Below are 16670 nucleotides of genomic sequence, written 5' to 3'. Positions count from 1 at the left end.
AAAGAATCTTCACAAGTGAAGCTGAAGTCACGTTGGCCTACAAGTTTCAGACTACTGGCTGTTTTGAATGATTCCTGTTGTCCCTGTCTCCTAATACTTCACTGTAACTCTGATGTGATTGTCAATCAACTGACCCCCACCTTCCAGGAAAAGGAGCAGAAACACCTGTTTTTTCTCCTGAAAGAAAACAGGAAAGTAGGGACCTAATAGTACAACAACTGGAGAGAAGTTACCGAAATGAAAGCCTTTCCCTACTGCTCAGTGGGCTGACTTCATCTTGTGGGTTGCTTGGGAAACATATTTAGAAGCTTCATTCTCTTGCATCTGAGGTAAAAGGATTAGAGGGAAAGAGAGACCTCTCTCACCTGCCGTTTTCTGCTATGCTAGAACCCAATCAAGGGTCTTCAATTTTTAGGCCTTCAAAGTAGAAAGCTCACCAGAACTCTTCTGGAATGAAATATGTCTTCAAAATATTCAAAAACTGTGAAAGCCTTAGTTAGCCAGTTTATCTTTGCCAATTTTAAAACCTTACTGTTCATCCTGTAAGGTTGTGTCTTTAAAAATGTGTTTATGTGTCTTAGAACAATGATACTACTTTCCAGCTCAGGTAGAGAAGCTAACACACTGTTATAATGTACCTCACCATATAGTGGCATCTGGTTGGCAAAATGAAAATGCCCCTGAATAGTCTGACATGACTTGACAATTATGTAAATTGAATTATATTTTAAATGCCAGAGATATCAATATTTAAATGATCTGTATGCTGTATGGTAAGTTTCTTTTAATTTAATAATTTTTCCCTAATTTGTCTGTTTTGAAATTTTAAATTCTCATATATTTTAAACACATTTAACCAGACTCCAAAAGAGTCTTGTTCAGGGTTACCTGACATTTTCAAAAAATTCTATACAATGGTAATTTATATTAAAAGTAACCAAATTGACAGTGCAGAATCTTAAAATGTCATATTATACTTCTGGTTTTCTTGCTAAGCATATTTTATTATGTTTTATTTCTCCATGTGGTTGCTGGTCCACCAAAATTAGACTCCCCTGGGGTGCTCATTAAAATGTAGATTTAACATGCATTTACTTTTTCAATCAAAGGTTAGCTTATGAAAAGCTCCTGAAATGCACATTTGTAGGCCCCACCCAGAATCAGAATCTCTTGTGGGAGGGATGAAAGATCGGTATTTTTCGCAGTTTCACCAGTTTCTTGGGTGGGAAAAACCACGGGTTTACATAATAACTCCCTAATAATCAAAATATTCAATTAGTGAAAGCTCCTCATTCCCAGACGAATCTGGATTCTCAGGTGTTTACTGTTTTAGAGGTAGGAGTACTGATTTGTATTTGTTATAACATGATCTGACTTATAAACTCAAATGGATTTTTTGATTTTTCAAGCTGTTATCTTCTCTCCTTCATTTTAGTTTCCTGTAATTAAAACCCATTTTAAAGGAACAATCTACAGGAACTATGAGAGCAAAATTTTAAAGATTAAACCTTGGGGACACACTGTCCAGTGGGATGGCTCTTGTATTAACACTTCCATGTTAACTTTTAGTGAAACCCACACCTACACAGACACTCGCCCCCACTGCTTCAACTTGCAATGCTAGCTGAACATCAGGTACTTGAATAACAACAATCACGTTCCCTCCTTCCTTTGTTAATATATTCCAACCTAGCCACCCACAGTCAGATATTCTACAGGGAAGGTTTATAGCCACTGTTCATGAATAGTAGTTTGTACTCTTAAATGACAGGGAAAATACCTTCCCTTCACCCATCGTGACTGTGAATCTTGGCTTGAGCATTTGCTCATCAGTCAGAAATATTTTACTAATGCAGCTACCTGAAACACACAAAGTCACACAGACCCTATAAATTGCTTTTCCAAGCCACCAAAATGCTCTCTTACCCCTCCTTTCCTCCCCCTCACTTTGCTTGTGTTTAAAAATAAAACCCAATTCTGCTGACGACTGCTTTTCTTGCTTCACCACAGGAAGTAGACTGGGTGAGTTCTCACATCATGTGTTTAACAGAGGGTACAGAACACCTGCCCTCTGCTGGGGCTGGGGGGTAGCCCTGCCAGCCCAAAAGCTTCAAAGGAACTTCCCCTGGCAGCCTTTAGCTGGAGGGAGATGCAGCTCACATTAGGCCCCACATCAGGCCCCAGCCTCACAAGGACTATTGAAGAGGCTGACTGTGGAATGGAATCGGTGACCTAGGCAACAGGCTCCAGGCTTGGTCAGTCACAGCACTGGCTTGTCAAAGGCATCATCTTTAATCCTTTCTCCACCCTTTGCTTCTCTCTCCACAGGGAGTGAAGTGGGGTGCAAAGAGATATGTGTGTATGCCCACACGTGTGCATGAGGACAACTAACAACAACAACAACAAAATATATCTGACCTCTTTGTCTTCCTAAAATAAAAATAAACTGTCCTAAATTTCTTTTTTGTTCTCTAGCAATTACAATCAGGGAGCTATTTGGTATTTAAAATATGATCCAACCTTCAGAGTTAGGTTTTTGGATTCAACAGCAGTGTCCACAGAGCTGAATGAAGATTTTTTGTTTTTATATTTGAGACTGGGTCTTCCTACATTGCCCAGGCTGGCAAATGAAAATTTTTAAGTGCAATGAATTTGACTTTCTTCAAAGTGGATTGGATGTCCTTTGAAGGTGGGTAAAACAATCCACTGGAATATGGAAAGTAACCATTAGAACTCCTGTTTCCTATTTATTATTTGTCTAAAATAAGAAGAAAGAAATTAAGTGTTACTAATAGTCAATAAATGGACTGTCCTGGCACCGTCCATCCATGTGAATGTCAGATGATCAGGTGAGCCATCCTTCTTGAAGAGGGCAAGTTCCAAGCAGCAAAGGTTGATGGTGGGGTGATTTATGTATCCCAGATTAATATTATCTAGTTTTAGTTAAAGTAGTTCCAACAAGATGGACAAGAAGTTTGGAAAGACTGTTGAGAAATCACAAATTGAAGATGATCCTAATAATATAAGCACAAATGAGCAATAAGAAAATGGCAGAGTTGAGTCAGCCACATTGTGAGGTCAATAAAAATCAGTGACCTAATAAGATTAGGGTTAATCATACCTGATAAGAAGTCAGTCAAAAACATCTACAATTATCTAGCAGGGTTATTTGAAATAAGGATTTATAGCCACTATCTTTACTGACAAACTTCACACTAAGCACATATTTATCCTGTGACATTTTAGTTAATGATTATATGAAGATATTAAAATCATTTATTTCATTTTCATCTAAGTTTTGAATTTCCATGTTTGTATAACTTTAATGAGCATGTACATACCTTATAAGTGAATAAACACACATACAACTCCTGCATCTTTTTCCTGATAGGAGTTCAAGGTCATTTTGAAGAATAGTGCTGTTCATCATAGTGTGTCAAGTTGCCAAGGTCTTCAAATTTCAGGTAAGGTCAGATGACCTCTAATATATACATAGGAAAGCAGATGTCCAGAGAAAGGATCTTAGCTAAAGATTAACACTGCTAATTAGGAACATTTCCTAAACTAGAAAACAGAGGTCTTAAAAAGTAAGGTGATCTGCTCAGGATCACACTCATAGTTAGGGATGGCACTGGGATTCTTCCGAGTTTTAGTCTACAGCTTTTAACAGGGTTAGAGTTGCCTCTCTGTATACAGAAGGATATAAAGAGAAAATCTGAACAAACACTAGAAACTCAAACAGAATTGAAAACCATCAAAGTAGAGTAGGAATCTCTGTAGCCAGCAAGCTATGGAGATCTACCTATGCATTCTATACTTACAATGACTCCTGGGTAATAACCTCCAACGGTCACATTCTGGGTCCTGGTGGTTGCAGCAAGGCCCACCGTGAGAATTAACACGGACACTATAAGCAAAGTCACAGTGACATAGATGGAGTTTCGTTTCCTCCGATTGAAGGCTCCTGAAAACATACAGAGAAACTGAAATTGCTCATTTCAACCAGGAAAAGGAGTGACTTAAAGAAAAAATTTACTAGTTTTTTTCCTACTCCTACTGGTAACTGGGGTTATCTCTGGGGAGTGGGATTATGGGGAAGAGATGGAGCTTTCGTTTTTGTGGTCATTGGGTGCCACTTTATAATAAAAAAATATATTTCCAGTTTGAAAATAAACAACAGAAGAAAATTCACCAGTTACATAAAAACAAAACAAATTTTGTACTTTTGGCATTCTATAAAAGATGTGTCATACCCACTTAGCAGAGTGGTTTTTTAGGCCAAATTATAAGGCATATGATGAATGAGAAGTGTTTGTGTGGAGATATTAAATGAAAATATTTTAAAGCCAATATGAAACTAAGGAGTTTTTTTTTCATAAGCTAGAGATATGAAATTTCATTTTCAGTGTAAATATCAGAACCAAGCTAGGTACTGGGATTCTTTTTCATTTATTTCTGACATTTGCCACCTCATGTATAAACTTTAAAATGGTGTGTTGGCAAGATTTGTCACATAACAAATGTGTGTAATAAAGTAAGTGTTTGGAGGCTATTAGTCCACAAAGATATCTATCGGGGGAGGTAGATGGGAAGGATTATAACTTATACACATTTAGGCTTATGTGAGGATGACATAAATATAAATGATGAGAAACCCATTCTTAGGGCTTATCAGACCTGATAGCACAAACCAATATTTTTTTTTTCAAGAACAGGCTTATTAAGTCAGATAGAAAAATGGTATCTAGGCTCAATTTTCAATTTAATTTTTTAAAGGAACCAAGCATTGCTTCACACTTTGCAGACATTTCTCTGGCATGAGAAGGAGGTCCTCAACAGGAATTGCCAGGGGGAAGTTACTATATAGGAGTTGGGGGTGGCTATAATAATCAAATGGGAATGCTAAATGCTATGAGAGTCTGGTTATCTAATGGAAGCATGGAAGGTAGGGAGAATGAAGCAGTGGTGAATCTTATGATGGGGTTGCCTGCCCCAGGTGGCTTAACTGTCATTTGAAGCCTGAAAGAAATCCCTTGGGACAGCTCCTAAGACCCGGTCATTCTGGGAAGCCTCACTGCAGCCTCAAGAAGCAGTGATAGAGAGATGCTGCCTAGACTGCACCATAAGGAGGGAAGAGAGAGAAAAGGGGGAACGGGAAAGAAAAATCAGGAGGGCCTTGGTGGTGAAAGCGGGGGAGGGTGCTGTGTTAGGCCTTGCAGCCTCCTGCACACATCCTCCCACTGCTCCCCCCAGTATGAAAGAAAAGCCTCAGTAGTGCCACCCTGGGTTAGCCCCACCATCTATCTTGTCTTCCCTGTGCAAGCCACCGGAGGTGGGAGGGGCTGGCAGTCTCCCCTGACGTCAGCCTCAAAATTGAGGGATGTGACTCATCAGGGTCATTTTTGATATGGTACTGTGCTTTGACCATTTTACATCAAAATTTAGAAGTGGTTTGAGCCTTTATAAGCACCCATATAGTAATGTGCCAATCACACCCTGGGAAGAGAGGTTACAGTTGGGAAATGTGGTTCCTCTCCAGTGAGACCTGAATCCAGGAAAAACATAAAGGCCCAGAGACACCTGTAACATCAGGGGCTTTTGTGTGAGATGGCTATTAGGGATGCAAATGGCAAACTGATGAGCAGTAAGCATGATGAGCAAAGTAAGCCATTCAGACAGCCTGGTGCTGGGAAGAGAATAGAAGAGGGGCGGGTGGGTGGGATGAATAGGATTTATTTCTTCTATTTATCTGAAGATTAGTTATCCTTCCTCTCTAAAGCAAGGCCACTAAGTCTATTTGATGATAGATACTTAGTGAGTCTGTAAGTTGGTTCTAGGGAAGGACTGTAATGTAAACTTAGCAACCCCACCTCCCATTCTTGTAAGCCTTCCTTTCTCCTTTGTCTCCCCCACAGGATCTCTAGCCCTCCTCTGCCTCAAATTGGCAAAAGAGAGTAAGGGAACATCTGGATAGATACAAGGTATCTTACACGGAAAACATGTAACCTTACAGATAAACTGGAGGAGTATCTGTGTATGCATGGTCTTGCTAATTTGTTTGTTTCACCAGCCTGTTCCTTCTCCACCAACTGACCTTTAATTTTCACAGCTCCTGGGTCTTTTTTGCAAATATCACTCTAACTCTTAAAAGCACAGGAGCCAGGTCAGAAAAGTGACTCAGCAAACCACATGGTGTCATTCGAAAATCTATTTCCCCCCTCTGCTTTAAAATGGAAAATTCAGTCAGTTGAGAAACCCAAACATCCTACAACCCCACAGGGTTCTTACCTCCAGATAGGATTTGCTTTGGATAAAATTGCTAAGAAAATGCTCCCCTCGTTATGTTGAATTATCTGTTCTTGACCCCTCCCCACTCCCCCATCAATCCTTATTTTACACTATAAGGACCACAGTCGTGTAAAATTAAATTTTTTCTAGTTGCACTGGGGGAGTTGATATTTGGTGAAGCTCCTGGGTGAATCTTTTCAAAATGAAGAATCACCCCTCAATTAAACTTCAGTGTCAATTTGACTTAATACAATCAACATCTACTTAGAGCAAGACATATGGATAGTATGTTCTATGAAGATGTGGCCAGGGATCCTAAAAGGTGACTTATTATGTTTGCTTAAAACATTTTCCTGGTGATTGTTTAATTTTAGAAGGAAAAGAATCTTATTCTAATTAAGGTACAATTTGGGGTTTGCCTTCATTTTTTTCTGTGAACATAGCATTGTTTTGTTCCTGTTTTGCTTAGTAAACCAGCACATCATAAACTAAGACACTATGAGCTAATTAAAAACAGCAGCAGGTACTTGAAAACAGTGCCTATCACAGTGTTTAGTATCTAGTGAGCAGTCGGTACTTGTTGAATAAACAAGGGGCAACATCTCAAAATTATCTCCCTTCTAATTAAAAAGGCTTGGGAAGAATTGTGTAAATAAATATTGGTTAGGTTCATAGAACTGATTTTTAAAATATAGGGTACAACTGAGGGCTCCCCAGAACTGAAGGCCTTCTGGACATCTGTGTCACAATACCAGTATCTCCCACTAATCCATCCCTTTGGTGCCCAGTATATTTATGCTTAAACAACAACTGCTAAAACCAATAGCAGCCAGAGTCTGAAATCTCCTCACTGGCATTGCCTCCCCCCACCCAGCAGCCTCCCTGCAGAACTACTGCAGCCCTCCCTTTCTGCAGTGCCCCACCTCCATCCCAGAATCCCAAGGACCAGGATGTTCAGCTCTAGAGGCACCCAATTATTTGCTATCTCCACTCTTCCAAATACAGCCAGCTTCTCCCTCCTCTGGGTTTTCCTCCTGATCAGAGCCCCCACCTGCATTGCGGTCTTTGATTCTGAGTCCCTCCCTTCATTTGAAACCTGCTCAAAATTCACCTCCTCCAAGTTTTTCTTGATCAAGCTCTTTCCGCTCCATTCACTCATTATTTCCTGTCCCTAAATTCCTAGAGACCATACTCAGTAAGTATTTTAACTGGAACTGCTACAATTACAATTGTAATTGTGGGTCTGGTCCACAACCCACCAGTTCCAGGACTATGTTTCTGACATGAGACAAGGTGTGGGCTGCTTAAAGCACAGGATGTTGTCTCTGTCCACTTGTGTTTTACCTTGTACATGTTCTTGATTACCTGCTCCCAAGAAAGTAGACAAGGTGTGTAATCTTTATTGGAGTGCAGAAAAAATGGAGGCTCAGTATCCTGTCCTGTATGCTGTGCTATTGACGACTGGCTAATTCTCAGGGTTGATCTTTTGAAACGAACCCATTAGGATTTGCTTACCTGAATCTGCTTTGCCACACAGGTCATGGATGGATCCCAGGAAGTCCCCCGCTTTGAGAGTCGGTGCAAACAAGTGGCTGCCCACACAAGAGCTTCAAAGCTCTGCCAGCCTCCCAAACATATCTTTAAAGGTGCTGAAATCCACCACCTCTACCCTCTTAGTCAATTCTTTAAAAGGAAACAGCCAAGGCCTCCCGGTGAATTATAAATGTGTTATTTGGGAAGGAAGGAATGCCCTGCTGTAATAGAGATGCCTTAGCGCCTGGGGGCAGTGTTGCCAAAATGGAGAAGGGGGTTTCTAGAAGGGGATGGAGGGGCGCAGGAGTCAAATTACCGGCTTTATAATTTTCAAGCGCATGCTCCGCTCTGAGTGTTGCTCATCCCCAAGCAGCCAGCAAACATAGAGTGCAGGCACCTTGATGCAGTGTGTGTCTGTGTGTTTAAATTTTTATTGTTTTGGCTGCGGTTGTGTCTTGACTGTAAAGGGACTCCCCTCAGAAATGCTGCCCATAGAGGCTGAAACATTAACCCACCCACTCACTCCCGCTCCCCTCCTGCAAGGGAAGTGTGGCATTGCCAGAGCTAAGTGGGAGTAGCTCCTAAGTAGCCTAGACGCTGATTCAGGCCTGGACTGTGCAGGACCAGTGCCAGGGGACTCCGGGGAGACTCCCATGTTCAAAACTGTTGGAAACCCAGGGTTACCACTCAGCTTAGGAATTTGCTCATGCCGTACGTCTGCAGACTTTAGAAAGCGGAATGCGTGGCACCGGTTCCGCGTCCGTATGAAATCTATTCTTTTCCCACAGTGTTGAGAATGGGCAAAGCCCACTTAAGCTTCTTGTTGTGCAGACCTTCTGAGAAACACAACACGGGCTGGGGGCCCTTGGGAGTCCAAGAAAGAACTTTCTTAGTCTTCTTCCCCCAACCCACAGTGCAGTGTGTTAAGTAGCAACCCTTTATGCCTTGATCTTCCAATATGCCCACTGAGTCAGATGCTCCAGGGCGATGAGGCTTGATTTGCAGGTGGTTGCCCGCTGCGGGAATGGTCGCTGAGGAACCCTTGCCCTCCTCCACCCAACCCTCCCTGGAGCAACAGCTTGGCGTCGGGGAACCAGGGCTGTGCTGGCGCCACAGCTGGCCAAGGTAAGGAGTACATTCTGTGTGCGTGCGTGTGCGTGTGTGTGTGCGTGCATGTTGGAGAAACAGCAAGAGAACCCTGGGGTTAAGGCGGGGGCGGGGGAGTCTGGTACTGCTGGGCTCTAGATTCGACTCTGGTCTCGTTTGAGCCCCGTTGCAAAACAACTACGTCCTAAAAAATGAAAAGAGCAAATTCTTATGCTGAATATGCAAAACCATTGAAAATATGGATCTTTCTCCCATCCCGTAGATAACAGTTTCTGGGGACCCTTCTGTGAACGAATTTTGTTGAGATGGTGTCGTTTGCAGGCAGTAGGGAGCTCGCATAAGAGATTCAATCTTCTCCCCGCCCCCTCCCCTTGAGATGTTCCAGCAAATTCATCGTAGAAAACCTGAGCAGAGTGAATGTCAGGAATCCGGGTCGGAGGGATTTTGCAGGGTATAAAGTAAGTTGGAAAGAGCGAATTCGATTTGGTTGAAGTGTATCCGTGGCGAATTTTAAGATTAGGTGGGATCAGGGTTTGACAATCCCCTCCTGCTCTCCTGGGCTCCAAATTAATTTCTCTGCCCAATGAAATCATAGGGCTTGGGAAGGTGTCTAACAGTTGAGGGGGCTGGGTTTGTTTTTGTTGTTGTTGTTTGTTTGTAACTACCAAATAACAGCTTTGAGGACAGCCAAGTTGGTGCCCAAAGGTAGCGGTTCCCCAGTTTCCAGGAGAAAAGGTGTTGAAAGGGGCCCCTCCCCCTCCAACCACCGTGAGAGGAAAAGCGCGACTTCAGAAGATGCGCGGGCTCGCGCTTGGTCTTCTTTCTCGCACTCTCACTTGTCCACCCCCCCCTCCCGTGTTTTTCACACTCACGCACATTCCGTGCATTTGGAACAGAATAGGAATCAAATTCAAGGAATGTTGATCCTGCGCTGCAGACGGCAGGGCTGGGCTGTCTTGAGTGATTCCTTAGGAATTCCCCTCCCGCCAGTCCCCCCTCCTCCTCCCCCTGCCCATCCCCCAGGGTTGCGCAAACCCCCATTAGAGAGGTGCAAATCAGCACCCCCCCCATCATCTCTGCAGCTCTGAATTTTAAGGCAGCTTCAAGAGAGTTGGGAGGGGGCGAGGATCCTGCTTCTTCTAATTATCCTTAGTCGTGAGCTCTTAGAAGTGACGAGGACTTTGCAAAGAGGGAGCGTCGAATGGAAAGCGAAGGCGCAGGTTGAAGGGAAGTGTTTTGATCCCCAGACAGCTGGGATTTACCACTGGCTGCAAGTCTGTAGACACACGCACTCAAACACGCACACACCCGCACTCCTGGGCAGGGATACTCCGCCGCAAGCTTGGCGCTCCAATCTCCGCGCGTCGCCCCCCGCCACAACCGGGCCGCTTCCCTGGGGTTCTGGTCCGCCACCCTGACTCTGGGGCTTGTGGACCCCCCCTAGTCCCGCTTCCCGCTTTCTGGCTCTCAGGGCGACTAGGGCGCTAGGAGTCCAGAGGGCAGCGCACTCACCCCTTACTGCCGCCGCCCGGAGATAGGGAGGCTAGACTTACCCATGGAATCGGGCAGGGACATGTCGCTGGACCGCTGCTGAGTCAGGGACTGATGCATGGTGAAAGCTGCCCGGTTGCCCCAGTGCCCGAAGCTGCTTCAAGCGCCCCCAGCTCAGGGCGCCCCGCAGAGCATCCTACTCTGCGGCTGCCTCTGCTGGTCCCTCGGAGAGCTGAGAGAGACTGCCTCTGGTTGAGAGCTGCAGCCCAAGTGCCGCCTCCCCCCTCCCTTCCCCTCTTCTCCCTCCCTCCTCTTCTGCCTCCCTCTGCTCTGGGAGGCAGCGGCATTGGCGGTCCGTGCAGCGGCATGCGCTTGCGCAAGACCCCCCCTCCCTCCCCCTCGGCCTCCCCATCCTAGTTATCCACCTCCCAGCCTCCCAAGCCAGACAGGGAGCCGTTTTAGCCCCTTGGGGCCAGGGCTGCGCAGAGAAAGGGAGGGAGGCTTCAGCCTGAGGCCAACCCACCTTCTCTGTAGTTTGGAGAGAGGGTCTTGGGTAATCATCCTGTTCTAGGACTTATAATTGGGGAGGGGGACAGAGTCAGAGGTTTAGGGGAGAGAATACACACACACACACACACACACACACACAGACGCACAATTTGTGCAGGTCTGGTCTTAGTGCTTCCAGAATGACATAATGGAGCTGGAGATGATCCAGAGAAGGGCCACTCTATAATCAAGAGGATGGTGAGGGGAGGCTGCCATATGAAGATAGATTAAACAAATGCAGACTCTTTAGTCTAGAACGATGAAGGATGAAGGCTGGGAAGGGATGTGACCAGAGTGTATAAAATTATGGAGAGAGAGAGAGAGAGAGAGAGAGAGAGAGAGAGAGAGAGAGAGAGAGAGAGAGAGAGAGAGAGAGAGAGAGAGAACACACAGCCTCATTCACCAGATCTGAGAATTCTAGAACCAACAGCCCCCTAAAAGCTACAAGGAGATTAAGCCAAAGCAAGTATGACTTTGCATCAGCACCCCAATTTAAATTCTTATTCAAGTGCTTTTATTTCAAAGATCTAATTTTTTCATCATAGCAGACATGTAAGGGAGGAAGAAAAATTATCACTAACCCCATTTTATAAATGAGGAGACTGAGTCTCAAGTGAAATTTTCCTGTGGTTACTCAGCTCTTAGGGGGATAAGTGGAATTCGAACCTAAATCTATTGGACTCTTGGATCAATGCTCTTCTTGCTACTGCAACTGCCTCCAAACCCTTATTTCTCCCCCCCAGAAATCCAAACCAGATTAAGTACAAAATTCTCCTGAAAACCAATGGGATGTAAGATAGTACTTGGTTCTTTCCAAATCTGCCTTTACTAATCTACTGTGAGGCTTTGTTTCCTTATCCAGGAAATAGAACCAAAGGCCCTTACTCATTTTTACTTTCCAAAGGTTTTCGAAAAGTTCCTGAAGGTTAAAAAGGAGACCTTTGTGAAGTACTCAGCCCCCCCCCCCCAGGGGCCAGGTTGAATGCTGTGTCAGGTATTATTAGCAGCCCTACACTATAGATTTGGTTTAGAAATCTGTGATATATGTCCTACATAGAGACAAGATGCCCACTATTGTGTGGGGGGGTGTGTCTTAAGAATGCTATGTATTTGAATCAGAGTCTCCATAATCTCCACAAATGCAGAGAGAAATCCCAGATTTATACTCTTGCAATGATTGTTTTTCAGTCCCGTTTACTTATCTCTTCCTCTTCCCACTCTAAATATCTCATATTTAACATGGAGACCTCAGGCAACCAGCACTGATTTCTCAGGAGTACTTCATTATTATTTTGGTTCCGTAAAAGTAGCCTTGAGGAAAAGAGGTTTTTAAACAGGCTAGAAAAGATTGTTTAACACCTTATTTAGAGATGCTTGGCTCCCCTATAGCAACCATACAGCTAGAGGTCCCCAAAGAAAGCAAATGGAATCTTGTTACTGTACTATGCTGGTTTCAATGGATAGAATGAAGCTGTTTCACTTTAGATAGTAAAACACTACCCATCAAATGACACAGAGGGCATATGTAGCTTGACCTTTAATACAAGCCACAAACTAGTGAGGTACCCTTAATGGGGGTGAACTTTGCTTTTGCAACATCTGTATTCCTGTATCCTGTGTGAACACTGAATATTATTTTAAAAGTACTAGAGGAGCTAGCTGTTTAATAGAACTGCATATTGTATATATTTTGTACTGTCTCTTGGGGTGCCTTATGGGACTTGGAACACAGCAGGCACTCAGTCAAGTTAAAAATGACTTTGAGACCAGTAGCAGTGATAATAGCAGCAGCTGCAGCGGCTCAGAGAGTAGTAGCAGCCATCTCCCCAGAGATGGTGTGCTTGTTTGGATCTGGGAAAAGGGGAGGGACTAGAATGAAAACTAGGGGAAAAAACCTGTATTTTAATCTAAACCTCTTTTCCATCAAAAAAAAAAAAAAAGGTTTATTTGGGGGCTGGAGTTGTGGCTCAGTGGTAGAGCACTTGCCTAGCACGTGTGAGGCACCGGGTTCAATTTTCAGCACCACATATAAATAAATAAAATAAAAGTCTATTGACAACTAAAAAACAGTTTATTTTAATTCAGAGTGAGCTGGACATTTAAAATAATGAAGACAATCTTTCCTGGGCTACATTCTAATTTTCTTCATGTCAAAACACATGTGGATTTTATACATAAATAGGCTCATGATAAAAATTACCAATAGACATGTCATCTAGATAAAGGAATATGTCTTTCATGCAAGTGGGAACTACTATAAAACTGCTTGGTTAGCTTCTGATAAAAAGAGATTATTAAAATGGCTTAAAATAAATCCTTTTTATTGCAAGCTTAATCAAGCATACAGTGTTGTCTTAGGTCGAAACTATTTTATAGCGTAAGGAAACGTTTGCCAATGGGGCTGCAGCCTACTTCTCTCTGTCTTCTTCAAGCCAATGATGAGGGCCCTCGCCAGAAGCCTTCAGACCACTATAAAAATGCCAGATGGTGCTCTGTCTCTAAAACATTCACCCTGGGAATAGGCATAACACTCCATCACTTCCTTATTTTGACGATCAGTCTGACTAGTTTAACTACCATTGTACCTTCCAGATTCCAAATCTGGGAATGTAGGCTAGAGAGGATCATGTTTACAAGTATACACATATGTACCTGCACATGTGCATATTTAAAATGGTAGCCATACAAGTATTCACAAATGCACATTCATATACATATTTCAGCCTTTATCTTTACACCTGCTTCTCAGTTCCCAGACTTAGGTTGACCAAGAACAGACAGGAGCTTCAGAATAATAGAGCCTCTCAAAGAGTCCAGACATCCCTAATTGAGGTCAGAGTTGTACCCACCAAACTACCTTAGGTCAATGCTGAGTATTCAGTGCCTGCACCACACATGTCTGAATCTTCATTGAGGAAGACCATGGTAAGGTGTTCTTTCACCATAAAGTTTGACTGGTTCCCATTGTCAGCTCATCATTTACTTTGGGTACCTGGAAAGTAACCACATCAGAGAACAGCACTGGTACTTGTCTTTGCTTTGTTATTGTTTTCTATTTTGTGATCTTCTTTAGTTACCAAACACTGTGTTTTCCAATATCAATAAAAATATTTGACAATATGATGTTAAGTGAATGGGACATACTTTAGTTACCACTCCACTGTTATTGAATATTTTAGAGGTCTCCAGTTTTCAACACTGTAAATAACACAATGAGCTAAATGTTTGTATCTTTTTCATCACAAGGTACTATACTACAGTGGAATTATTGATTCAAAAATTCCTAACACATATTACTAATTAAATTTTTATCAATATGTTACATTCAGATGAATTTTCATATATATATATATACATATACAGATCGACAGATAGATACCTTCTTGAAGCCACCACCACCCAGATCAAGATATCAAAATTTTCCAACATTCCAAATGGCTCTTTTGAGCTCCTTTCCCAGTTTCCCTCCCAGAGGTTACCACTGTTTTGATATTTATCATAAAGCCCAGTATTTTTAAAGCTTTGAATCTGTGTTCCTAAATCATCCTCCAAAATATTTGTAGCAAAGCACATTTCCACTGCCAGCATGAGAAAGTATCTGGGTCCCACATCCTCTTTGTTTTCCTTTGAAAAGGAGATGTTTTTACACTGAAGACACACCTAGTTACAGTCAGCAATACATAGAATCAGTCAAGAAGCCAGATTGGAGTTCAGCTGGACATAAAGCATCCAGTGGGAACCACAGAGCCAAGAGCCAGAGACTGAGGATAGTCCCAGCAGGCAGAAAACACTGTGTCACAGTCCACAAATACCTTAGAATCCTCCACCTGCTCGTATGTTTTCATTGTTGTATTCATTATTGCTCTTTGTTGCATGTATCCAAAGTCTTCCTTATATTTAGATTTCAAATTTCTGTAATGATCTCTTAGTTATGCCTGGTACAGAGTTGGTATTTAAATACTTGTTGAACATGTGACATTTTTATTTACTACTTTTTTTCTGCTTACTGAAATAAAACTACAAAGGTATGTGATGCAGCATATTACTCCTTCCCCACAGTTCTACTCCCTAAAGATAACAAGTATACAGATTGGATTACATTTTTCCAGAACTTTTCTTCATACACATTTTTACCTTCATTTTGAGAATTAAATACTACTTTCAAAAATAAACTTTCAAAATAACAAAATAGCAATTTTTTTAATTAAACATTGTAAATTGTATTTAAAGCTTTCAAATACAGCACATTAAAGTCCATCTTCAATTAATCAAACCAAATAGTAGTTCACTCTTACACAGTGAAACTCCATCCAACTTACATTTTGATGCCTATTTAGCTATTACAGAAAATATGAAACTAAACATTAAGAAATTATTGAGGATGGGGCTATGGCTCAGTGATAAATGCTTGCCTAGCATGTGTGAGGTACTGGGTTTGGTTTTCAGCACCATGTACAAATAAATAAAATAAAGGTTCATCAACAACTAAATATAAAAGGAAAAAAGAAATTATTATTATTATTATTATTATTATTATTATTATCATTATCATTATTCTGCAGTACTGTGGATGGAACTCAAGTCCTCATTCGTGCTAGGCAAGTGCTCTACCACTGAGCTACATCCTCAGCCCCTAAAGAAATTATTTTTATTTCAAAATACTTTGCTTGTAAATGTTAACACAACATTAAAATGATACAGGTATACACCTTTTACTAAATTCTTGATAGGAAACTCTGAAGAGCAAGTAATATGTTTCCTACTATAGAAATCAGGTAGTTTCTTTTTAAAGTTTAAGTCTTTTTTTTCCCATAGAACTTTATATTTCCCTAATTTGAAGGCATAAAACAGCATCGGAGAATAGTAATGCATGAAACAATGAATACACAAATGACAGTGTGATATTAAAAAGCTAGATAATATTTTTTGAGAATTTTAGAATGTAACAGGTTAATAATCACAAAATGTTAAGGTTAGAGTGAAATACAATAAACTATTTATTAAGGGAAACATCATACAGAAAAAAAAAAACCACCATATTTCCTCATCAAGAAAAAGGGCAGGAGATGAGGGTGTGGCCTTAAGCCCACACGAACTAGGATGGGGAATCATTTGGGGTATCTCACAATTTAGATACCCTGGTTTACCTGCCAGAGATGGCAGTTGGTGGGGTTAGTAGAATAGGATTCAGTTAAGCTGTAACAGTCCTGTTTCCTTCCTCTAATTAATTACAGAGCTCAGTACATCCTTTCCCCTTATCCCCATCAAAAACATTCATTAAACACCTAATTAGATGTGGCATTGTTGCAAGCAGTAGTGTGTGTGTATCCAACTGCTTAGTTCAGGTTTGGACTGGGGAGGATTTCTGTGTTCACTAGTTTCTGGGAATCAATAGATTTGCTACCAGTTCAAACTGCTCCACAGAGCCTTTAAAAATGTTTACACTCTGTGACCCAGTAATTCTACTTCTGGGAATCTGTACTAAAGAAAGAGAAATCTAGACTAAGATTTATGTGCAAGGATGTCCATGGCTATGTTATTTATAAGTAAAAAAAATTGGGGGAAAAAACCCTGAAATGCCCCAAACTTGGGGAATGATTAACTAAATGTTACCACAACCATATGATGCATGTTATATAGCTGTTAAAATCATGTTTCGAAATATTGAAGAACATGGAAATATACATGATAACGAGTAAAAC

General features: G+C 41.8%; 1 protein-coding gene across 2 annotated transcripts in view; it reads right to left on the bottom strand.

The window, feature by feature from the left end:
- The window catches only part of Tmem255a (transmembrane protein 255A), a 59805-nt gene extending 49100 nt beyond the window's left edge, over nt 1-10705 (bottom strand). For both annotated transcript variants that reach the window (XM_005319358.4, XM_005319359.4), the window contains exons 1-2: nt 10482-10705; nt 3822-3964 (exon numbers count right to left, since the gene is read on the bottom strand). In XM_005319358.4, coding sequence (XP_005319415.1) covers nt 3822-3964; nt 10482-10539 — 201 coding nt within the window. In that variant the 5' untranslated portion in view covers nt 10540-10705. The remainder of the gene's footprint in view (nt 1-3821; nt 3965-10481) is intronic.
- Between the last annotated feature and the right edge of the window lie 5965 nt (nt 10706-16670).

The sequence above is a fragment of the Ictidomys tridecemlineatus genome, chromosome X (genome assembly GCF_052094955.1).
Source record: "Ictidomys tridecemlineatus isolate mIctTri1 chromosome X, mIctTri1.hap1, whole genome shotgun sequence".
Taxonomy (NCBI): domain Eukaryota; kingdom Metazoa; phylum Chordata; class Mammalia; order Rodentia; family Sciuridae; genus Ictidomys; species Ictidomys tridecemlineatus.
The sequence above is the reverse complement of the archived record's forward strand: the minus strand, read 5'-3'. Positions and strand labels throughout refer to the sequence as shown.